Source organism: Phascolarctos cinereus, unplaced genomic scaffold (assembly GCF_003287225.1).
Source record: "Phascolarctos cinereus isolate Bilbo 61053 unplaced genomic scaffold, phaCin_HiC Scaffold_1;HRSCAF=81, whole genome shotgun sequence".
NCBI lineage: Eukaryota > Metazoa > Chordata > Mammalia > Diprotodontia > Phascolarctidae > Phascolarctos > Phascolarctos cinereus.
Window position 1 is genome coordinate 288,351,017 of NW_027555514.1, and position 24,539 is coordinate 288,375,555.

The following is a 24,539-nucleotide window of genomic DNA, read 5'->3' on the forward strand; positions in this document are numbered from 1 at the left end:
TCTTCAGTTACAGTCTTATTAACAAGAGAATAGAAAACCTCCTTCCCCAAAGCCAATGAAAACAACATTTTAAATTCTTGCTATTTCTCCCAAGTTAATATCTGTAGGCTGTGCTGATCAGTGAGGAACGTGAACAAAATTCCATGTAATTTTTTTTTGACACTGTTTCCCAATCTTGCTTAGGCTGAAAGTGTACTTGAGCCAGAACTGGCTGTCTCTCTGTCTCCTCTCCTCTCCTCTTCTCTCTCTCTCTCTCCCTCCCTCTCTCTCTCTTCCCCCTCCTCTTTCTCTCTCTCCCCCCTCCCCTCTCTCTCCCCGCCTTCTCTCTCTCCTCTCTTCTCCTCTCCTCTCTCTGCCCCTCTTCTCTCTCCCCCCTCCCCTCTCTCTGCCTCTCTTCTCTCTCACATGCCCCCTCTCTCCCCCCTCCTTCTCTCTCCTCTCTTCTCCTCTCCTCTCTCTGCCCCTCTTCTCTCTTCCCCCTCCCCTCTCTCTTCCCCCTCCCCTCTCTTCCCCCCTTCTCTCTCTCCTCTCTTCTCTCCTCTCTGCCCCTCTTCTCTCTCCCCCCTCCACTCTCTCTCTCCCTCTCTCTTTTCCTCTCCCTCTCTCTCTCCCCCCTTTCCCTCTCTCTCTCTCTCTCTCTCTCTCTCTCTCTCTCTCTCTCTCTCTCTCTCTCTCTCTCTCTCTCTCTCTCTCTCTCTCTCTCTCTCTCTCTCTCCCTCCCCCCCCCCCCACTAGCTGTCTCTCCATTTGAATGTAGGTTCCTTGACAGCAGAACCATTTTCTTTTTTTTGGCCTTTCTTTAGGCAGCCAATACTTAGCACAATGCCCAGCACATATTAAGTATTTAATAAATGTTTGTTCCCTGACTGTTGATTGATTTATCAATATTTAGAAATAAATCTAGATATCTGAGCAATCACGTTTTAAAAATTAACCCGTGGTAGCATTCTCTTGTGACTCAGCCTCACTCTGGGGCTGTTTGCCGGGCAGCTTGTTACTGCTCTGATCTCTCCAAACAGTTTAATTACTTCTTGTTTTATTAATGTTGTAAGTTATCAGTTTAGAGTCTCAAAATGCATTAAGAATGCGTAGGACTCTCTGATAACTTTTTAGATTTCTTTTGCCTCTGTTGTGATCTCTTCTCACTAGTTTCTAATACTTCTAATTTGAGGGTTTTTTTTCAAAATTGTATTAGTACATTTCAAAATCAGGATCGTTACTTGTAATGTTAGACTTTGTAAAGTATTCTCGAGAGTCAGCTCTTAAGTTCTCCCATGTCCGAGTCCTGTGGATCCTATCTGTACAGTGCCATTTGTTTCCAATAATTCTAGCTCAGAAACTAGCTATTCTGAGAATCAGAAATCATGAATGAGAACAAGAGGTGGGGTCAAGGTACTACAACCTCAGTATCCCTGAGTCCCTAGAAACTGTTTTAAAAAGAAAGCAATATAGGGGGCAGCTAGGTGGTGCAGTGGATAGAGCACCGGCCCCGGAGTCAGGAGAACCTGAGTTCAAATCCAGCCTCAGACATATAACACTTACTAGCTGTGTGACCCTGGGCAAGTCACTTAACCCCCTTGCCTAGCCAAAAACAAACAGACAAAAAGGAATATAAAAAAATACATAAATAAAAATATAAAACTATTAAAAAATCTATAATGAAAGTGAAAAAATGTAACTACCAGAAGCAACAGATAAGAAAAACTATAAAATATTCTGAGACATCCTCAAATTGATAAATAACACATTTAAAGCAATTAAGCAAGAATTAATATGACGAGAGAATCATAACAGCAAACAGAAGAGAGCAGAAATTTTAAAATGACAGGAACAGAAATCGCTAGACAGCACACAAAGAAGAGTGATATGAATAAGACCAGAAAGGCTGGCAGGAGCTAGACTGTGAAGGGCATCTTTCCAGGGACAGACCAATGCAGCACTCTGAAAACAACAAGCCCAGAACAGCTCTATTCTTCCTTCTTTCACAGAACAATTTCCAACAAGTTGGCTCTTTCTCAGAATAACCTCACCAGCTCCTCAGGAGGCACACAGCTCAGGGGCTTCCCTACCGTGCGCAGCCAGACATCCCAGCACAATGAGGGGGACGGTGCTCTGGAAGCCAGGGCAGAGTGCGCCGATTCACTGTCCCTAGCCGAGACGGACAGCACTTCTGCTCCTCCCCTCCGCTGCTCTGGGACACTCTGGATGATAGAGTTCTCAAGTACAACCATAAGGGATGTGATGCCTCCCCATGCCCCAGAAGACCTGGGTATTGATTTGGTATTGATTCTAACCCTCCCAGCTAACCTGGGTAGGTTCATTCACTGCCCTTATTCTCTCAGTGGGAAGTATGAAATGCTTACACTTACATTCAAGACCTCCTGCCGAAGAGTTGCAGGCTCCACGCAGCTTATCAAGCGAAGTAGCAGGTCCATCATGGCAGAGGTGTCAATGTGCTTGAGTACCAGGCTAATGAACTGGTCTTTCTTTTTCAGAAATGTGATCACCTAAAACACAAATTAATCTCTTATGAAAAACAAGAGCAGAGTATGCCACAGAAAATTTCCCTAAGATCTTAGGCAAAACCCCTCCAAAAAGCCTGGGCCACACAAGGGAGGTAGGACTGAGAATATCTGTGCAAATGAGTTGATGTTAGCTGGAGCTGTTACAAAGGGACAGAAGAGAGCAAGCAGAATGACTTCTTCATCCCCATATATCTGAGGAAAGAAAACAACCTCCAGCAGCAGACAGGAGCTGCCTGGAGTCCAGAAACCATCCTGGCATCTTAAAAACTTGGGACGTCAGCACTGCCCCTCAGTGTCTCATTCCAATACGTTGGCCACTGTGGCATTCTGAAAGCGTAGGCCAGTCTGGAGCTAGCTATGCCTGGATGGAAGTTCAAGCCAACTCAAAGCTAACCTGGACCAGTCCAAAAGCTTGGGCTGGACTGGGTCTGTGGCCCAATGAGGACTGACCCCTACAGAGAAGGTTGGCACAAGGAGGGCAGTTACCTAGGGAGGGCTTTGTTTGACCAAAGGAATGATAAAGGCAAGGAGGGGCTAAATCTATGTTGGGAATAGAACATTCTCACTAAGAAAACCACAGCTCTTCTGAAGGAATGAAGTATTTCAGAAGAGCTTTTAAGCATGTGGCAAGAACCACAGGAAAAAAACAAACGAATAAATGAAAGAATGAATGGACATATGTATGCACGCATGCATGTATGATGTGTACATACATATACGTTTTTAAAGTGCAACAGCCAGGGGCAGCTAGGTGGCACAGTGGAGAGAGCACCAGCCCTGGAGTCAGGAAGACCCGAGTTCAGATCTGACCTCACATACTTGACACTAGCTGTGTGACCCTGGGCAAGTCACTTAACCCCATTGCCTATCTCCCCCTCCCCCAAAAAAAGATAATAAAAATAAAGTACAACAGCCCTGGGCAGGGACTGAAGGCCCTCCTGGGAAGGTGCCTCATGGGATAAGAAAAAAGAGTCAACAGGGATTAAGTTGGAGAAGTAGTCTGTCAACAAAGGAAAGGCAGAGGAACTACAAAAAGCAGAACAGAGACTCAGAATTAGGGCTGACATCTTGGAAAAGAAAAATCCTGACAGTGGAAACATCAAGTCTTATAAAACAGTGGAGTCCAACATGTGCCCACCGACACTGCTGAAGACAGCTGGAGCCCGTCCCATTTTGACGTGTTGGTGTATTAATTAAAAAAGAGAAATACATAAACACATGTGGTTTCTGAGTCAGCACAATGCCTGAAGAGATGCTTATGCATGGCTTAGCAGCCCCATTCTGAAAGAGTGGCCTTTCCTGAGGCCAAGACAGTACAACTTCCCAACAGAGAAAGAAGCAATCAACTACAAAAGTAGTATGGGATGGTCCAAATCTGATGAAAAGCTCCTCTCTCCTCCAAGAACTGGCTACTACTCACAGCTAAGCATTCCTAGAGTAGTTTAAGGTTCTCCAAACACTTTACAATATGATCGCATTTTACCCTCATAACAAACCTGGAAGGGTGTCCCCCACTGAAGGGTGACATGAACTGCCCTAGCTAGTCAGTGTCCAAGACAGGATTTGACCCCAGGTCTTCCTGACTCCAGGACGACAGAGGGCTAGTTGTAAAGCAACGTGCATCATGACAACATGGAACCCACACAGGTAAGACTGTGGCTTGAGTCAACGAAGCAGGGCTGAGCTAGTCTGCCCAGAGCTACGAACGCTGAAAAAATCTAGAATTATCTGAGGCATCTCCACAAGCCTGAGTTAGACATTTAAGTGCTAACGTCAAAAACAAAGGAGGTCTATGTAATGTGAGGACCTAGATGGTCCAAAGAGGAACTTAAAGAATTAAGTCCGTGTATGGACTGATGCTGAGTGAAGTGAGCAGAACCAGGAGAACACTGTACACAGTAATAGCCACACTGTGTGATGACTAATATTGATAGACTTAACCCTTCCCAGCAATGCAAGGATCTAAGACATCTCTAAAAGACTCATGATGGAAAATGCTATCCACATCCAGAGAAAGAACTATGGTGTCTGAATGCAGATCGAAGCATGCTATTTGCTCTTTTTTTTTCTTCTGCTTTGATTCCTCTTTCTGGTGGTACCTCCCATTGGTTCTAATTCTTCTGTACAACATGACTAATGCAAAAATGTGTTTAATAGGAATGTACATGTAGAGCTTATATCAGATTTCATGCCATCATGAGGAGGGAGGTGGGGAGGAAGGGGGAGAAAATTTAAAACTCAAAAGCTTTTGGAAGGGATTGTTGAAAACTAAAAATAAATAAATTAATTTTTTTAAAAAAAGAATTAAGTCTAAGAGCCATTGGTAAAGCTTTAAACATTTTTATTTTATATGTTTTGGAAAACTGGTTATTTCTTCATTTTTCCCCACTGGTTTTAGCCAATCGCCCAAGACTAACAGTAAATATTTTGGAAAATTAAAGTAACTGTGTGATGGTTTGTAGAACACCCTAAGCTGGGTGTTTCATTGACTCTGATGTAGACTGGAAGCTGGAGGAATCTGATCACATCAATGTCCAAAACACCTACCATACCTTCATATGACAAATCAGTGAGCAAAGGATGGTCATGAGAGGCCTCGGGACCCCAATGAGCTGTGAGCCACTGCAACGTTCCAAAGAAGGCCCTTTCTTTGCTGGTTCCCCAGGGCCTTCCCTTCTGCTGGTCAGAGTGCTCACTGAAGGGCCTTCCTAAACATTCAGGCCTGGTGTACTTGGCCAGAGAGCGCTGCCCATCCCAGGGCTCACAAGAGCGTAAAGCACTGTGGACAGGACTGCAGCGCCTCAGGGAGGGGGAAGACAACTGCTCAGTGTACAGCGAGCCCCACACTCAGGCTGGCTCTGTTCGATTTCTAGGCAATCGCCAGTACCTTACTAATGAATAATACACATTCGCATCGGCCAGAAGCAGGCAGCTGGACCGCCAATGTACCTGTTCGGTTTTCCTTGCAATAAGATTGCCAATGGTCTTGCTGAAGAAGCTGGCCAGTAGAGGGTTGAGAGGCGGCTCATGGTCCAAGAAGTCATAAAGGATGTTCAGGAGATTTTCGTCTCCTCCCAGTTTATCATTGATCTGCGGCACATCAGAGGTCAGGAGTTCACAGGCTGTGTTGGGGTATCTGAAAGGGCATAGCAACCGAAGGTGAGATTACATTTTTTTTTTAAATGTAGAAAGCTGTTTAAAATACGCTGATCCTTAGGAAGCCAATCCAAGGTAGAAAAACAATATAGTAAGGAAACTCAGACGCTCTTCTTCTCAGGATGGTGCAGTCTTCCTTCCTGGAGGCAGTTGTGGTCTTCCTCTTCAAGCACCCCTCCCTGCCCCCTGGGAGCCTCCTTGAGCATTCCCTATCGTCCTCTCCTCTTTTCTCTCCCTGTGCTTCCAGTCTCACCTCACTGATCGCCTCCCCAGCCTCCCATCAGCTTTCCCTCTCTCTCTCTCTCTCTCTCTCTCTCTCTCTCTCTCTCTCTCTCTCTCTCTCTCCTCTCTACCCACTGACTGTCTTCCAAGATGGCTTCGTTGGTGCCACCCACTCACTGTTCCATGCATTTCAGTTATTTACCCATTTCTTTATTTCCTATCTCAGAAGTCATCTGTCTTCTCCTTTCCTCTGACTCCATGTTTCCCAATCTTGTCCCTTCAGCCTCTGCAGCATCTCTTGTGCCTGTTGCTTTCTCTCTACCCACACAGCCCCTGGGCTGGTCCAGCCTGCGCCCCTCACCTGGCCTACTGCAACAGCCTCCCCATCAGGCTCTCCAGTTCTACGTCCTTCCCTCGCCAACCCACCTTCCATACAGTTCCCAACAGACATTACTAAAATACAGATTTGGGGCAGCTAGGTGGCACAGTGGATAGAGCACGAGCCCTGAGGTCAGGAGGACCTGAGTCCAAATTTGGCCTCAGAGCAAACACTCGACACTTACTAGCTGTGTGACTCCAGGCAAGTCACTTAATCCCAACTGCCTAAAAATAAAATAAAATAAAATACAGATCTGACCACATCACCCTCCCCACCACAAAAATCAGTCACTGGCTGCCTATTACGACTCTTCAGCTGGGCATTTGCAGCCCTTCACAGCATGCCTCCCAGCTACCTCTGTGAGCTCCTCTGTCACTCCCTTTACATGGAGCCTCGCCTGAGAGCTTCCCATGCACAAACATTCAATCTCTCCCATTTCCCCTTCTTTCCCCAAGGGATCCCCAATGCCTGGAATGTTCTCCCCCTTCACCTTTGCCCTCACCAAAGCACAGTTCAGGCCCCCATCTACACAAGGTCGCTCTAATCTCACCCCCCTCCCAAGCCTCCATTTTAGAGCTTGCTCTTTAGCTCTTCAAATTACTTTGTATATACTTATCTGGGTGCTCACCCTACCCCCCCAGTAGAATGTAAGCTCCCTGACGGCAGGACCTATTTCTTTCTTTCTTTTTTTTTGGGGGGGGGAATTCCCCAGCATCGGTCTAACACCTTCTTCACACACAGCAGGTACTTCATGTGTTTTTAAAACAGAATTACTTTTATTTTAATTAATTTATTAGTATTACTTATTATTTAAGAAAATACTATCACAGAGCTCCTTAGGAACCCTTAGGCTGGGTTGGGGCTGCTGTCTCAGAAGAAGGAGATTTCCACAATCTCCTTAAAGCGCCGTTCCAGGGTTCTAGCCCACTAGCCTCCCAACAGTAACAGCCCAAACCCCCCAGGTTGGTGGCTTGGTACACCTTTCTGTGCACATCCCCTCCCACCAAGTATACTGTGAGCTCCCAAGGAAGACAGGGCACAAAGAACTCAAAAAGTCTGGGGAGAGTTAGCATTCAAGGACACAGACACGCAAGACCATTGGACACACAGGTCTCCCACCCCACCCTAGAACAAAGTGGGCATTCAGTGTGAGCTGCGGCTGCTGTGGCTGCTGCAGGAGGCTGGATTTCTTACACATTGCTTGTTGGACTTTTCTGGGGTTGCTTTGTTTGTTTTTAAAGCTCGGACTAGACCAAAGAAAGTCAGAGCTGCAAAGGCCCTTAGGGAGAGGACTGAACCACACTGCCATCTACAGTGGCGCAGCCCTGGCCCAAGAAGTCGAGGCCCACTCAGGAAGAGAAGCCTGCCAGCTTCCAAGGCAGCTCATGCTGCTCAGATTAGGCTTAAATCCTCCCCTGGGCAACTTCACCCATTTGTCCTCGATCCGCCTTGTGAGGCCTCCCTCTTCCACATGACTGCCCTCTGGAGGCATGAAAAGATGGCGGCTGCCTCCCTTACCAAACTCTGCATCCTCACTTCTCTCAACAGCCTGCATAAGGAATGCTTCTGAGTCTCCTCACAGGACTGGTCGCCCTCCTCTGGCCAGACTCCAGCTTCTCAGGATCATTATTAAAATAGGCCATCCGGAAGTGAACACGGAGCTCAGCCAGAGCACAGCAGAGAAGGACCACCCCAGGCCTCACTGTGAATGCTGGGCTCCGGGCCATGGCGCTGACTCACCTAATGTCTGTGGGCCAGAAGCTGGGCCTCTCTCATGGGACGTACTGAGCTAAGCCTCCTTCATCCTACATTTACTGGCCTTTGTTCCTGTTCTTCCCTGCTTTTGATTTGCTTGAGCACCATTCTGCTAGGATGTTAGTGGATGACAAAATCAGGATGAAAATGATTAGCTAGCCCTCCCAGCCATCTGTCATTCAGGAATTTGCTAATAAGCACGTCATCTCAAACCACAGGCCCAAGTCCCAAGATGCTGGGGTAATGAAGTCTGCTTGTGACCTTCCTCCAGACATCTATCCTATTTAATTATCACCCTTTCAGTCAGATCTTCAACTAGCTCTGAATTCACTTAACTCAAGGGTCCTTAACCTGGGGTTCACAAATCTCCTCTCCCCAGGGGTTCTGTGGACAGATTGCAGGGAGTCCATGAATTTGGCTGGGAAAAATCATATCTTTATTTCAATATAACTAACTTCCTTAGTGATCCAACATATTTTATGTTTTTAAAAATATTTTGCTGAGAAGAGGTCCATAGGCCTTACCTGAACGCCAAAGGAGTACATGACATAAAAAAGTGAAGAATCCCCTAAAGTGCCCACAAGTGGCCACGAGAACACCACAAGACACTAAAAAGGCCTTGCTCAAATCCACAGAGGCCGGATCAGAACCATTTGCCTGATCCACTATCAAACAAGCAACGTGGATTTGTTTGACTTTGTTCTCGATTAATTCAAGCTGACTCTTCACAATCACTGCTTTCCTTTCTAAGTGCTCACCCTTTTAACAATGTGTTCTAGAAAACTGACAGAAAGACAAACCAAGTGCCCTGGCCTCTTGCTTCCAGACTCTGCACCTCACCAGCCTTTCAGATCAGCATGATCTTCACCTACCCCACCCTGCAGCCTTCTCCCATTCACCACTACTTTTCAGGGACCATTGACAGCGGTCCAGCACTGACTTCCATGCCCACACCTCCTCTCAGTCCCCCATGACACACGGGCCCATGGACAGAACAACCAGAAGCCCACCACACACTTTCTGAGAGAGAGGCAAAGACTGGAAGATGAGAAAGCAGCAAGCTCAATCTGGCATGCCTAGGCAGGCAAATCCCCAAATTGGCCTGAGAGTATTCTGGGCCCACGAGGGCTAAGCTTGGCCTAGAAAGCTGTGGATGGCTAGACAGCTTAGGTAAGGCTACCCAGACTGGAACAGCTACTTCTAATTATACTGCGGTATTATTTCTGCTTTGTAAACCTGAATATACTATGTAAATGTTAAAAAAATGAAAAATCCAGGACAATGGACCCTTGCAGTCTGTAATGCACAGAAATGGGGTAGAAGGAAGAGAAGGAAGTGAACGCAAGGCCTGTGGCAGAGGAAAAGGGACTTGAACACAAGGCGCAAATCAGGCTCCTAGATGATGAAGGTCAGGAGGAAGCAGAGCACAGAGAGCCTCGAACCTCATGCCAAAAACCCCTGGCTTCACGCCCAAACTCTTCCACTGTGAGTTCTATGCCCATGGGCACACCTCTGGTCTCTGGGACTGACTCCTTATCTGTAAAATGAGGATAAAGCGATGATGTCAACTGGCTGGCTTGTGAGGCTGCCGTGAGGCCCAGACGAGATGATGGAGCCGAGAGCATGTGGCAAATGACCGGGCTTCAGATCCAGCTGCAGGCCACCTCTAGGCCATGTGTCACTTAGGACTGTCACCTATTCCCATGCACAGCAGCCAACCCAACGCTACAAGGCTTCTCCCTCTCTGTAGGTGCTACTCTTCCTGCCCTGGCCCACACTCCTGACGACTTATGATGGTGCCCCAACACGCATCACTGCGTGGCCGATCTGGCAGCAGCCCTCTGCAGACTTAGCTCAGCTGGTCCTCAGACCCCACAAAGACTCTCTCATCGGGCTCCTGGCAAAGCCCTGCCCACTTACCATGCAGCCTCAGAGCTAACAGGACCATGTTTTCTAGGTTTTAAAACATAAAGCCATCTCTTAGTTAATAGCTGTCTGTGAAGGCACTGCCCCTCCCCCTTGCCGTGTGCAGCATGTTACTGAAGGCCCAACCTTCTTTTCCCGGTCTCCCATCTGATGGTGCCTTCCCCGCCCTCCTTCATCTTCTTTGGATTTTTTTGTCTCCTCTCATAGAGCATAAGCTTCTTGAGGGCAGAAGCTGTCTTACTTCCAGCACCTAGCACAGCGCCTGGGACACAGCAGGTCCTCAGCGCCTGCTGTCTGATTGGCTGGCTGTTCCAGGTAGTGGGAGAAGAGGCACGAACAGACTGTATCTGCTCTGGAGGAGCTCCCAATCTCCTGGGGAAGACCACACATACAAGGACACACATGATGGCTTTCCAAAGGCCTTCAAGATCTATTTGTTCATGTCCCCCACACCCCACCACTAATTCCCTCCACCTCTCTCTCCACATTGTTTCCTGCAGATTGATTTCCATATGCCTGCGGCTGGCCCTGGTGAGGGCTCCAGGCAGCAGGTTGTGCTGCCCAGGCTGGCTTCTTCTTCCGCTCCTGGCACACACTCCTGGGCATACTGAGGCGCCAGTTGAAGCAGACAGCGCTAAGTGAAAGCTTTATCAAATGAGAATGGCTAGTTTCTAAAACACTGTTCAATCTGAGAAAATCTTTTCTGGATTCTTCCTCCCTGAGAGCAGCAATTCAAAACTAATCTCTCTTCTGATCCTACAAGTATGCACAAAGGAGGAATTATCAAAATAAATGCCATGCTTAGTAAAGGCTTACCCTGAATATAAGCAAACAGCATCGTTTCACCAATGAGTTGAAATTTTACAACCAACGAAGAAGGTTTAGCAAACACATTCTCATTAGCAAACATCTGGAAGCCTTTAAATGATGTCTTGGCAATTCTGGGTAAAGCAAATAAAAATTCACTCATTTTCTACTTCTTCCTCCGTCTCTACTGTTAGCTAAAGAAAAGACTCTGCATGTGTGTGCGCGCGTGCACACGTGTGTATGTGCATGTGTGAGTGTGCGTGCGTGTGTGTGTACATGCTTCCACTGATCACTGCTCCCATTACTAATACAGAGAGTAATGTCTCTGTGACATCTTATCACCTAGGATTCTTATCTATTGTTTTCCCATAAGCCCTTCAGAGAGGACATATAGTATTTTTTTTTCTGTATATACTAGGGTATCAATCAACCTTAACAGAAGCTTCCTCTGTGTGTGAATTTTCATGATGGAGATTTGATAACTTGTTTCTGCAAAACCTGACCCAAACCAAGGGGCAGTATTCCTGGGAGCCCAGAAAAATACTGAAAAGTAATTTTCTCCTTTCTATAGAAATAAAAATGATCTTTAAAAATCACACAAAAGGTTCTACTAAATTACATCTTGATCATATTGCCTCAAACTCTGTCCCATATTTTGGACCCTGGGCAGAAGAAAATTGTTTCTATTGTCCTTTCGATATTGTCGTTTCTGATAATTTTTTTTTGGGGGGGGATGTGTTTCGAAATATCTCTTGACATCCCTATTGTTTCTTTCAACTTCAAAATCATTTTTGAGCTTAACTTTTGATAGAAAGATCTCTTTTCCCATGGAGTTCTCCCAGTTTTACACCGTGAACTCTTACTGACTGTCATTGGTGCCCCTGATATTCCCAAGCTGTCAATTTATCCTACATCTGCTCAGACGTGGAGGTGCTCATCTGCTCTGGCTCTAGTAGCACACTGGCGACGGTGACCCTAAGGAGTGTCCTCCCCCACTCCCACGGATTCAGCAAATGGCTCCAGCCCTGCACCAGCAACTGCTCACTGAGCACTTCCACCTCGTTGTCCCATTGGCATTTCCAACTCAGTAAGTCCAAACCCGAAGTCATTCTCTTTTCCTGCTGGCCCCCAGTCTCTGGGATGCATTCCCACCCAACATCTGCCTTGGCCAAATCCCTAGTGTCTTTGAGAGCTCAGCTTGGGCGCCACCTGCTGGAGAAAGGCAATCCTGATCCACCCATTTGCCCTGCTGGAAATTATTCTGAATGGATTTTGTAACTGGGTAGTGGTTAATTGTCTACACACTGTTTGTCTCAAATAGAATGTAAACTCCTTAAGAGCAGAGATCGCTTTGTTTTTATCTGTCTCTCTTCAGCCTCTAGCACAGTTCTTGACAAAAGGGGGAAAAAATCCCTGCTCTCATGGAGCCAATGGTCCACTCAGGGGAATATGAGACCTAAACAGAGCACTGCACGCATGATCAACAGGAGGAGGTAGCAGCACTAACCACTGAGAGAATCGGGGAAAGTTTCACACAGGATGCGGCCTGTTGGCTGAGCCTCGAATGAAATGCAGTGGGGAGGAGGAAGGCATTCCAGGCATGGGGCCAGCTGGGGCTAAAGGCCTGTGGTGGAAGGGGGAAGCCTGTGGCCATGTCTTATGTGGGGATCAGCACGGATGCAGACAGAGGAAGGGGGAACAAAGAACAGAAGTGCAGCAGGAAGAGGGGGCCTGAGTGTGAAAAATCACACCTACCATCGGGGCACTCCCTTCTGACTACGATGGCCGCTGCTTCGCCCTCAGTCTCTTCTTCAAATACCTAAACGCACCTACGTCCCAAGGCTTGGCCCTTGACCACTGCTCATCTCTCCACCTTTTCTCCCTTGAAGATGGCGCCCAGTCCTACAACTGTAGCAAGTATCCCTCGTCTGTAATCTCAAACTGTATGCCAAACACATGGGGTCATCCATCACTTCAAATCCAACCTGCTAAAAGCTGATTAGCTTTACCCTACTTTCCCCGAATTATATCTTCCTCCCTTCAAGCCTCCTCTCCTGGGGCTTTTCTTCAGTGCTCCAAAGACTTCCAGGAAGGCAGTTCACATGCATTTGGATCATTTTCCATGAAAACCACCATTCTAAAATTCCTCCATCTCCCCAATGACCAGGAAATGTCATTATTGGGTCATCTACAATGGAAGCATGACCACACATGAGGTCACACATGTATGCAAAAAGCTTTCAAGACAAGCATTAATGCTGACTGCAAACTTTCCAGTTTTCTTCAACTATCATGTTTCTAAATGAAGCTATTTGCACTCACCAGGGCCCTAGCTACTCTGTGACTCCTTTATCTTCTAGAGAGCTCCAAGTCTAATTCCTAACTCCTAATTCCCATGGCTTAGAACCTGGGTCTCAGCATTTCTAGCTCTGGGGAAACTGAATGTTAATGCGGCCACACGTATTTTTGCTTTGGCAAAAGATGTTCATTCATAAAGAAAACATGAACTCTCAGATAACACCAACTATAAACTTCCTAGAAATATGAGCCAAAAAGCACACACGTGGGATTCGAAGATTTTTTTTTTTAGCATTATAAGAAGGAAACTCTACGAAACAGTTCTATTCACTCGGTCTGAGGCTGTAGGAAAATAGACAAGGTCATCAGTGAAATGAGAGCTCTCAAGGTTCCAGCTGCCCTCGGCTACAGATAGATCACCTTCCTGAGACACTGCCCAGTGAACGTGACCCCAGGGCCGCAGCAGGGGTACATACTTGAAGCGGACCTTCTCTTCCATGTCCAGGGGTGGGTCATGAGTGATGAGGCTCACCAGCTCCTCCATACACTGCTGTTTGCAGAGGAAGTCCAGAAGCTTGCGGTTCTGTGCTTTACATTCCTGTAGGATGTCATCTTCATCCATCAACTCATGCAGAGTTACATCCTCTCTGTCCAGCAGTTTATCAACATGGGATGTTGTGTTCAAATCAAACTTCCAGAACATGGTGATAGGACTCACCAAGCTGCAAGGCAAGAGAAGAGGCGTCACTCCTCATCACCTCCAAAACCAGTCCAGCCCTCACCTACTCCGTCCTTCTGGAGCCCAAGGAGAGCTGCTACCATTTCCTTCCTCTAATGGGACACGCTTCCATCAACGTGGGGAGGACCATCCACAAGAACTGTCCTCGTCATCCTAAGCGGAGGTGCTGACTTGAGCAAAAACCCTACTCTGCACTGAGCCCTACAGCTGACCCCTCGCATGCCCCTACGAGAGACACCACACTCTCTGGAGAATCGCACAATTTTGCCCCCAAAGCTTGTTAAGGGAATTGTGCCCCCAACTCCCCTTGGCCCATTTGCAAAAGGGTTACAAATAGGGTTGGTATATTTCTTTGTCCTTCACAATTCCACAATTCCATGAATAATTAGCAAAAAGCTAATAGGAGTAAGAATAATTGCTCATAATTCTTAAGTCCTCTGAGGTTTACAAATTAGTTTCCTCACAACAGCCCTGTGAGGCAGGTAGTCTACATATTGTTAGCCCATTTTACAGAGGAGGACACTAAGGCGTAGGCAAGTGAAGTAAGTCATTTGCTCAAAGTCCCACAGCTAGTGAGTCAGGACTCAAAACTCCAAATCTAGTACTCCTTCCACCACACCTACATAAACTATATATAGGTGGCAACTGTGGTTTACATGTACATCACTTCAAGGTTTACAATGTACGTGAGATCTACATCTTATTTCAGACTTACAAAAATGCTGTGACAGGCCAACCAAGTACGATTATCTCTTTTTTACAGATGAGGAAACTGAGGTTCACAGAAGTGACATGATTTTTCCAAGATCATATAATTAGTTAGTAAGTGGAAAAGCAGGGACTCCTATCCACGTATTCTGACTCAAGTTCATGGTCTTTCATCTTCAGAGTTCAGAATTTGTTGTACTTCAGAGGGAGTCACCCTAGGGGAGGTAAGGTCCATTCCTTTTCACTACATGAGAAAGTGTCAGCAGGTATAAGCAGTTGGGGCGATGGCTCTGGACCAGGCAACTAGAACTTCCCAGGGAAGGACTGAGAGGAGAAGAACTGGAAAAGAAGAGAAAGAAGCACCAGCCTGGCTGGCTCTAAGAAAAAAGCCCTGACATGCCTACACACAATTAGTACACGGATCAATTCCAGCCTTTCCGATCCCCAAGGCAATAAGGCTGGATGCCAGCCAGGCCCTCTGTACCCTTTGGGCACAGATCCTAGGCACCCAGAAGCCTTTGAGAACATTTCTTCCCCTCTGCCTACTCCTTTTCCCCTGCTAATCTTCTGTCAACTGACTGTTGCTCCTAATAATTCAATTAAACGCCCCTGCACTGCCTGCTACATGTGAGGCACTTTACTGAGACAAGCTGTCCTTTCTGCACCTTTCCACATACAGACAAGTCGAGGGGGGGAAAGGAAAGACCCGGACAGGGTGATCTCCAGTAAAGAAGGCCCTCGGGGTTGGTGTTGAGAGCTAGTTAAGGAAAATGGGAAGAGAAAAGAATAAGGGTATCAGGGTGATGGAGACAACCAGCGGTCACTCACTTCACATAAGGTCAGCACTTTTGTCATTATCAAAGTATCTTCAAATACATCATCTCATTTGATCTGAGCTTTAGAAACAACCTAATCAAACATTTCCATTTCCCAAAGTATAAACAAAGTTAACTCAATGGGAAGACAAGACCCAGACTTCCCCAGAAAACTATACTACATCACGCTACACAAGTTAAATGTATTCAAGAGGCACAAACGAGTGCCACATGAGGTCTGTGGGGAAAAGCTTTTCATTGGGAAAGGCCTTGTGGAGAAGGAGGCACATGAACAAAAAGGAAAGAGAGGTCATTCCAGGCCCATGAACGGTGTGGGTAAAAGTACAGAGGTGGGAAAATACCAGGCATGTTTCAGGGACACAATCTTCTAGTTTAGAGGGAGTAAAGGGTAAAGTACAGAGATGAGATAAGTCTGGGGAGCAGAAAGCCAGATTATGCCAGAAGGAGGACCTACAGTGGATGGGCAGTAGGGGCTACCAGAGATGTTGTCAGCAGGAAAACACCCCAGCCAATTTGGGGGATAAGGAAGACTCCTCTGGCAGCAGTTTGAAGAATGGATCGAAAGGGGGCCAGACCAGTTAGGAAGTTCCTGAAGGAGTCAAGTCAGGGGTAATGAGGCCTTGCAGTAGGAGAGGGGCCTAGACTAGAGAAGAGGTTATAGAGAGGAAAGGCAATGCTAAGGACAATCTGCCTGCAAATTAGTGGTGAGAGAAAAGAATCACAGAGAACCTCAAGGTTTCCAAACTGGAGAACATACTCAGGTTAGGATCACATACAGAAAGGGGAGACTTAGGAGGAGGAACAGGTTTTGCACAAACATAATGCACTAACCCCCATTTTTGAACATACTGAATTTGAGATGCTGGTGAGATGCTGGGTCTAGAATTCAGAAGAGAGGTCAGGCTGAATATAGAGATGGATGCAGAATGCAAGGGATGGTTAAACCTTTAAGAGCTACTATACAGCAGCCCTTGTTAAGAGAGCAAAGAGCTGGAGACAAAGGTGATGACCACTGACCGGAGGACGGCCAAACAAACGGTGGCACATGAAAGTCATGACAGATTACAGCCCAGGACCCATCAGAACACCGTGCAAGCTCCACACCCATCACCAATGGGAGAAATCAGGCAGGACCTTCCTTCCTTATCGCCGCCGCCACCAGGCAACAGAAGCCCTGAGAGTGACAGCACCCCCAGACCACCTGCCCTGCCTAACCTTCACAGTTATCATCCAGGGAAGTAACTCCTGCAGAGAAAGGACAAGCCATCATCACCAACCGCCAACCACCATACGAAGGGCCGACAAGTCAGCCTCGCTGAAGCAGCAAGGCACCCCAGAGGAGGCAGCGTGAATCAGGCAAGTCAAATCACCACCTCCACCAACCTGACCACCATCTGTCTCCCCTCAGACCCTGATGGAGCCAGCCCAGGACTCCAAACCCAAGAGCCTTGGGAACAGCCACGTTGCCAGCCCCTTGCCCTCCACTCCCATCCTGGGGAGATGGAGCCTGGGGCCTCCTCCTGCAGGGGCTGCAGCCACAGGGAGCGAGGACCCAGACAGCCACGTGCTGCCACCACAGTCCTCCGCTCCATCCGGAGGCAGATGGGACTTCATCAGTGGAAATGGCAGGGAAGACAAGGCCAGACCATCTACTTTGCTGCTGCCCCTCCATCTTCCTTGCAGCTAACCCTTCCTTACGTTTCAACTTCCCACCAGAACAGGAGCTCCTGGAGAGCAGGGACCGTTTGACTTTCCTCTGGCACACTCCAGCACTTAGCATAGGTTTCCTTTTGCACATACTAAGTGCTTAATGAATGCTTCATTCATTCTTTCTTTCTTTCACTTACTCTGTGCCAGGCAGTATACTAAGTGCTGAGGATGCAAACAAAGGGAAAAGCCTGGGATCTGCCCTCATCGTACTTATGTTGTGATGGGGAGAAAACATGCAAACAACTACATGCACACATGCACACATACATGCTTATATACTTACATACTTGCATGCATGTATACATGCACTCATACATACTTATATGCATACATGCATGGTTACATACATATACACATACACACACACAACATAAGTATAAGTCATCTCAGAGGGCTGACGCTAACAGTGGGAGTTTGGGGGAAACTGGGAAAGACGTCTTGAAGAAGGAAGGATTTCAGCTCTTAAAGAATGCCAGAGGAAGTAGGACGTGAAGGTGAGGGAGGAAGGGGGATCGAGCCAGTGAAAAGGCATGGGGTGTTACGTGGGAGGAACAGCAGGGTGGCCAGTGTCACTGCATCTTCAAGGTTTGTGGGGGAGAGGCGTAAGGAGACTGAAAATGGAGGGAAGTTCCCGGTGAAGAGTGGCTTTGAACGCTAAAGAGAGGATTTTCCATTTGATCCTGGAGGCAATAGTGAGCTGCCGGAGTTGACTGAATAAGAGGGGTGACAGAGTAAAACTATGCTTTAGGAAGATTCCCTCTGACAGCTGGGCAGACTTGAGACAGGGAGGCCTGTTAGAAGGCCATAAGATAATCCAGATGTGAGGACATGAGAGTCTGGTCCAAGGCAGAAGCTATGTGAGTGAAGAGAAGGGGACATTTGGGAGAAATGCTGTGAAGGCAGAAAAGGACACTGTGTTACCTAGGTGTGAGCCTGGATGACCAGGAGGACGGTAGAACCCTCAACAGTAATATGTGAGTTAGAAAGGGGCTGCAGGTTGGGAGGGAAAAATAACGACTTCCATTCTGGTGCTGAGTTCAAGATGACTGTGCGACATCCAGTTGAAGATGTCCAGAAGGGGGTTGGCTGGGGATGAGACAGCAGAATGCACAAGAGACACTAAAGCTGGATTAACAGACTCAGAATCATCTGCAGAGAAATGATGACTGAACCATGGAAGCTAAGGAGATCACATGAGAAAGCGGAGAGGGCAACGAGGAGGCACAGGACGAGCGCAGAAGAAGCCTCCACCTCCTTAGGCAAGGGATTCCTTATCCAAACTCTCTCATCAGTTTTTAACTCCCTGAGATACAAGCAAGTTCCACGTGTGTCTCATGAGTCATGAAAGCCCACACCTCCTGAAGGAGCCTCAGAATCCCCCAAACCCACTCTTTCTGTCAAGCGTAAGCCTGTAGGAAGCGCCAGCGAGCAACCCTGACTGCCCTGCGTTCTTAATCACTGAACCACAACCTAATTCTCAAGTACAAGGTGACCTGCCTTTTGATCTTTCTGTAAACAAACCTACTTGTTCTCCCCCAAGCAGGGGCTGCTGGTCCCTGCTGTCTCTTCAGAGCTGGCCCAAGAATTTCACAAGCCCCAGATCTTCTTACCCGATAGAATTACTGAATCTAGTCTAATCTAGTTCCTTTGACCCACCAGCACCAAAAGTTCAGTTCCATCTAGATCACCAGAGACTGAGCAATTCAACTCTTGTGAGTCGAGGGTCGGCTGTGTAATTCCTGAACCTGGGCTGCCCTTTCCAGAAGGGCTTTCTAAGCTTGGCAAAACATTACTTCCTGTATTGTATCCCTAGAGTCCAAAAGTCCAGTAGATGCTACAGCAAACCCAGGCCACTAGTAATTATTATTTTTAAAAAGAGACTTTACTTAAAAACTTTAAAAATACATTTTATTTCTCTTTTACATTTTATCTTCACAGCACGGTCATTTCACCATCTACCCGATGCTCCCTTGTGACACAACCACCCAGTTCATCCAAAACAAGCTGACGTGGTGACAGCTGAGGACAGACACGATATTCTGTCCTCGTCATCTCCTCCCCGGGGTCCCTCTTCTCCCTGTGAGGAGGAAGGTTCCTCCTGGAACCCTGGTCAGTTTTTCAGCTTCTCAAACAGCGACTTCCTACGTGGTAACTTTGGGAGGCACACTGTCGTCCTTGTACGGACTGTTCTCTTGGCTCTGCTCACTTTGCTCAGCGTCATCTACCAGCCCTCCCCTGTTTCTCCAAATTCTCCATACTTATCGTTTCCCAATGCACAACAATATTCCATCCATCCATACGTCATGGTTGATTTTTTCAGTCATTCCTCCAAATGACAGACCCCGACTTTGTGTCTTGGGACTGTCCCCAGTCACTGCACAGGGCACTTTCATCACTCTTCCTGCCTAATTCCAAATTAATCAATCCCAAAAAAAGTTGGGCCCCCTCCCAGCTCCATCAAGAGGGTTTAAGTGTGCCTGACTTCATCCCACCCTTAAAACAACGACTATCCCAAACTTTGATCATCCCCCCCCCGCCCAGTTTTCAGCAATAAAATGAGAAAGATGAATTTAGGGGTCACAGATGTACAGGGACAAAAACTCTTTTACAATCCAAAGCAGGCTGGTGTTTGGGCAACTGGCTTTCTAAAGAGTGGTGGTGAATCACCCCCCACCAGCTGCTTTCTCTACTTCTCCTCCAAGAAATGAAAACAAAATTAGTTGCACTGAGTTGGACACAAGTGTAAATGATCAAACTTTGGCCCCACACTCACTGCTGCATGGTGTCCATTAACTCCCCACCCACACCCCCCCAATTCTCAGTAAATGACCCTGCACCTTTGGCTTTACTGAGATTAAAACTATTCACTAGGAGCATCTTCACTTCCCCTTTACTCACCTCAGACATCTAGCTCCCATCCCTCCCATCTCCTTCAAGAGCTTAATTACCCCAACGACAACCAGCTTGTGCCCCCGCCCTACGCTCTCAAGCTTCACTCTCTTACTACCTGCTGGTGCCTTTCCAATTTCTTTCCTTTCTTTTTATTTTTGTGAGGCAATCTGAGTTAAGTGACTTGCCCAGGGTCACACAGCTAGTTAAGTGCCCAGCGTGTGAGGCCGGATCTGACCTCAGGTCCTCCTGACTCCAAGGCTGGAGCACTACCCACCGCACCCCCGAGCTGCCCCAACAATCTTCTTCTCACAGTTCTCCTTGTCCCTTCTACCCGCCGCTTCATCAAGCCCTCCTCAGACCTCTGCGGCCTTCTCGCCACCAGCTTCACAGAAAGAGCTGGCTACACTTGCTGCCTCTGCCTCCTCGCTCTGGGGATCTGGCTTCCTCCCCGCCCCTCTCCCGGAACTCTCCTGTCAAAGGTTATCAGCGACCTCGGGCCGGCTCTTCCTCAGTGCCCCCTCCTGGACTTTCCTGCTGACCATGCCTGCACCTGCAGGGACACAGTTCTCTCCTCTGCATCTCCGCGGTCTGCCATCGAACCCTCACTGCCCTTCACTGGCTCTTTGCTCTTTAAGGCTCGGTCTTAGCTCCTCTGCTCTCCGGGCAATCTCCTCTAAATTCAGTGATCAATATGGGTAACTTTCAAATCGAGGTGTCCAGTCCTCATCTCTCCCCAAACTCCGCCTACACACCTCCTTCGAGGCATCTTACCAACAACTCGCACCCACCAAGGCCAAAGCTGGGGGCATCATCTTCTCTCCAAATCATGCCTCCTCCAAGTCCCCTACTGCTGTGGACAACCCCATCATCCTTCCAGTAGCTAAGACTAGAAAACTAGCCAGAATCTTAGGCTCGCTCTCTCTCTTCCCCTCCTACGTGCAGCTCTCCTTTATCTCTGACATGGCACAGCTCCTTCCTCTCCATTGGCAGCTCCCCCCTCCATCAGGCCTTCATCATTTGTCCCCTAGTTAGCACTTCTGAAACTATAGGTCTTGACTCCTTATGTGGCCACAACCCACAGTTTAAGAAGTGCTGAAGGGGTCACAAGTAGAAAAATTCGAAGAAGCTCTGCCAGCCTCCTACATAACTTGTTAACCCCTGGCGTCTTCTCTCCCCAGTCCATCCATCACACGACTGCCGAGATCGTTTTCCCGATACACAGGACTGAAGGTCACTTCTACTTCCTCCACGAACCCTAACAGTAATGACTAGGGTCCACGTCCAGGCCATGTTTTGGCCACCCTGCTGTTCTGGGGCCCAGCTGGCTTAACCAGTGCGTAACTGAACCCAAACTCACACAGCCCACTATACCCAGCCATGAGCCGACAAATGGACCGTACTTCACATCCCAGCAGTCTCTCCACCCCAGACAGCCTGTCATCCACATATCTCTCCACCTCCCCTACCAACATTACCCCTTACTCAGAGGGCTTTATTCAGTTGGACTATCGAGCCCATGGAGGGGATTAATATGCAAAAAGACAAGAAAGAAAGACAGGAAGGGGCCAGGTTTAAATACCTGAAGAGTTTATATTTGGTCCTAAAGATAGTAGGGAGCCAATGGAATTTAATCACATCCGTGTTACCACTGATTCCAGAAAGGGTGGGTTAGGGGACGCCATCTCTATCATTTCCCAAACTAAAACTCCCTCCCGTGACCACTGTTCTCCCAAAGGTGGTCCTCCCATTAGAACACATCAGAACACTTGGATTCTCAAAATTTAACACAGTGCTTGACAAACAGTAAGAGTTTAGCAAATGTTATTCCTTCACTCATTCATTCATTCCCTTCTCTGACCTTTCATAAAATCCCAGAATGTGAAAGGTGGAAGAGAGCCTCTAGGCCAAGTCTGTCACAGGTCTGGTATAGCTCTAAGAGGCCATCCATTCCTCCACACCCTTCGTCATAATGTCATGATCCTGGAACACAGGCAGGCCTGAAAGATTAAGGAAAGCAGGTAACAGCAACAACAACGACGATATTGATAGATCTCTTTAAGTTTGCAAACTGCTGTATCTTCATTTTTTCATCTGAGCCTGGCAAGAACCCTGGGGGGGAAAGCCTGTTGTCAAGGTGATAACTATTGCTGCCCAGACCCTTGGTGTATTCTGTGCCTAGGACCTTGTGCAGCGAACTGGCCGGACCCATACTGCAGATCTTCTCCAAAGACATCCAACACAGATGAATACAGACACACACAGGCACAGACAACAAACCCGACACGTCAATTCAAAGAAATTCAACCAACATTTATTTCGTTTGAGGCATTTTCCAGCTGTCAGGCATACAAACACAAAAACAAAGCTGTCCCTACCTCAAGGAGACTCCATTCTACCTGGGAGCACAACATGCATAAAACAAAAAATACAAAGCATGTACTTTACATACTGTTTGACGTGACCAGGGTCGGATCACTGCTTGATGTCATCCTATATGATAGGGCTCCAGCACGGAGTCGCTTAGGCCCAGTGGTCTTAACACCCACAGAAACAGAGGCCGAGCAGCTGGCTGCACTCTTCCACTCTCTCGGCATCAGGAGGAGAAGGTTCCCAGCTTTCTGCTGCAGGGGTCTTGAGTCGCCCCACCCCTGCCGCTGCCTTAGCTATCCTTGGCTCCTCCCACCGTCTATGGGCCTGATGAGGAAGCTCCCCACCTGAGCTCCACCCATGCCGGCTATTGATAAAGGACCCCAGAACACTTCCACCACATCTGGATCTCATCAGGAATGCCCCCCTACATCTGGCACCAACTACCTGTTTTCAACCAAGTTCATTCTTAGGGTGTATGATCTTGCCACCTGAACAACACATTCCCTCCCTCCTTCTCCCTTGCTGGGGTTACTTTCTTGCATGTGGGGACAAACCTCTGTCTGCTTATGTGGCCACATATTGTGTGTGTGTGTGTGTGCGCGCAAGTGCGTACACACATACTTTATTCACCTGTCTGTTGTGCCACCTAAAAATAAAGCTTGTGACTGTTATCATTACCCCAAGCACCAATTTTTTTGAAAATCCCGAAGCCGGGTATTTGCTTTAACCCAAGCTTTGAGAGGCCAAATAAAGCACATACACAAAGTCATTCCAAGAAGGAGAGGGTGCCAATAACTAGGGGAATCAGGAAATCATCTTGGCCGGCCCCTGAGCTGTGCTTTAAAGTGAGCGATCCTACATGGTGGAGGTCAGAAGGGAAAGCACTGCAGACACAGGAGACCATTTCTGTTGACGGAATGGCACATAGAGGCAATAGCAAGATGGTCAGTTTTCAACTAAAGAGCATTTATAAATGACCAGGCACTATGTTAAGCACTGGGAATACAAAGAAAAGGCAAAAAACAAACAAACAAAACCAACCCTGCCCTCAAGGAGCTTACATTCTAAGGAAGGAGAGAACACGTACAAATATAGGTCCACAGATGATATATACACAATAGATGGAAAAGCCCTGGCAGCTGGGGGTGTGGGCATGGGATCAGGAAAGCCATTACGTTGGTAGTGAGATAAAAGCTGAGTCCAAAAAGAAGCCAGGGAAAAGTAAGTGGTGGAGGACATTCCAGGCAAGGGGGCCAGCGAGTGCAAAGGAAAGGAAAGAAAGGAGTTGGAATGTCACGTAGAAGGAAGAGCTGGACCAGAGTGCACGGAGGGGATTAGTAGATAAAAAGAAGCCAGGAAGGGAACAGGTGGTGAAGAGCCTCAAATGCCACGAGAGTTTATACTTGGTCCTAGGGATACTGGGGTACCACTGGAATTTGCTGAGCACAGGGTGCCACGACCGAGAAAATTCCTTTGGCAGCGGTGCAAAGGTGGGGTTGGAGTAAGGAGACACTTGAGGCAGAAAGGTTCATAAAAGGCTATTTCAATAACCCAGGCAAGGCTGGTGAGGGCCTGAAGGAGAAGGAAAAAGGGGACGAAGCTGAGAGCTGCTACAGAGGAAGAGAGTTTGAGGTCTGGCGATTGACTGATACGTGGGGATGAGAGGGAGGCGTTGACGATGATGACAAGGTTTCAAACGTGGGGAAGGGTGAGATGGTGGTACCCTGGACAGTAACAGGGACAGTGGGCACGTCTGGAGAAAAAAGGTAACAAGTTCTGTTTGGAGCATTCCGAGTGGGAAATGCCTACAGTAAGGCACACAGTTCTAGATGTCATACAGGCATAATAACCGGGAGTGCCACTTGGCGCTACGGAGAAAGGCCGAACCAAGCTCAGATAGAGCAATGCAGGAGTCATCTGCACAGAAATGATGAACTTGTGGGAACTGATGAGATCAACCTGCAGGAGAGCAGGAGAAAAAGAGAAGAGGACAGAGCCTCCTAGGTAGTGGGAGTGCCTGGGATGAAGGTCCAGCAAAGAAGACTGAGAAGTACTGGTCCCGCTGGGAGGAGAGGAACAAAGAGGGAATGATGTCACCAAAACCCAGACAGGAGAAAGTCCCTAAGAATGAAACCAGACTTCTGCGAGTCTCCCCAAGGCCTCCCTTGGCTCTCTGGCTCCGCCTCCTGTCAGCATCCTGAGCTCCAGAGCCGATG

General features: G+C 47.6%; 1 protein-coding gene across 3 annotated transcripts in view; it reads right to left on the reverse strand.

Moving 5' to 3' along the window:
* The window catches only part of PPP6R2 (protein phosphatase 6 regulatory subunit 2), a 135,595-nt gene that overhangs the window by 57,143 nt on the left and 53,913 nt on the right, over positions 1-24,539 (reverse strand). For 2 of the 3 annotated variants that reach the window (XM_020982852.1, XM_020982857.2), the window contains 3 exons: positions 13,545-13,790; positions 5,475-5,661; positions 2,370-2,507 (listed from right to left, as the gene is read on the reverse strand). In XM_020982852.1, the coding sequence (XP_020838511.1) occupies positions 2,370-2,507; positions 5,475-5,661; positions 13,545-13,771 (552 nt within the window). In that variant the 5' untranslated portion in view covers positions 13,772-13,790. Of the gene's footprint in view, positions 1-2,369; positions 2,508-5,474; positions 5,662-13,544; positions 13,791-21,811; positions 21,951-24,539 lie in introns of those variants that run through there. The other variant, XM_078147886.1, reaches the window with a different exon arrangement.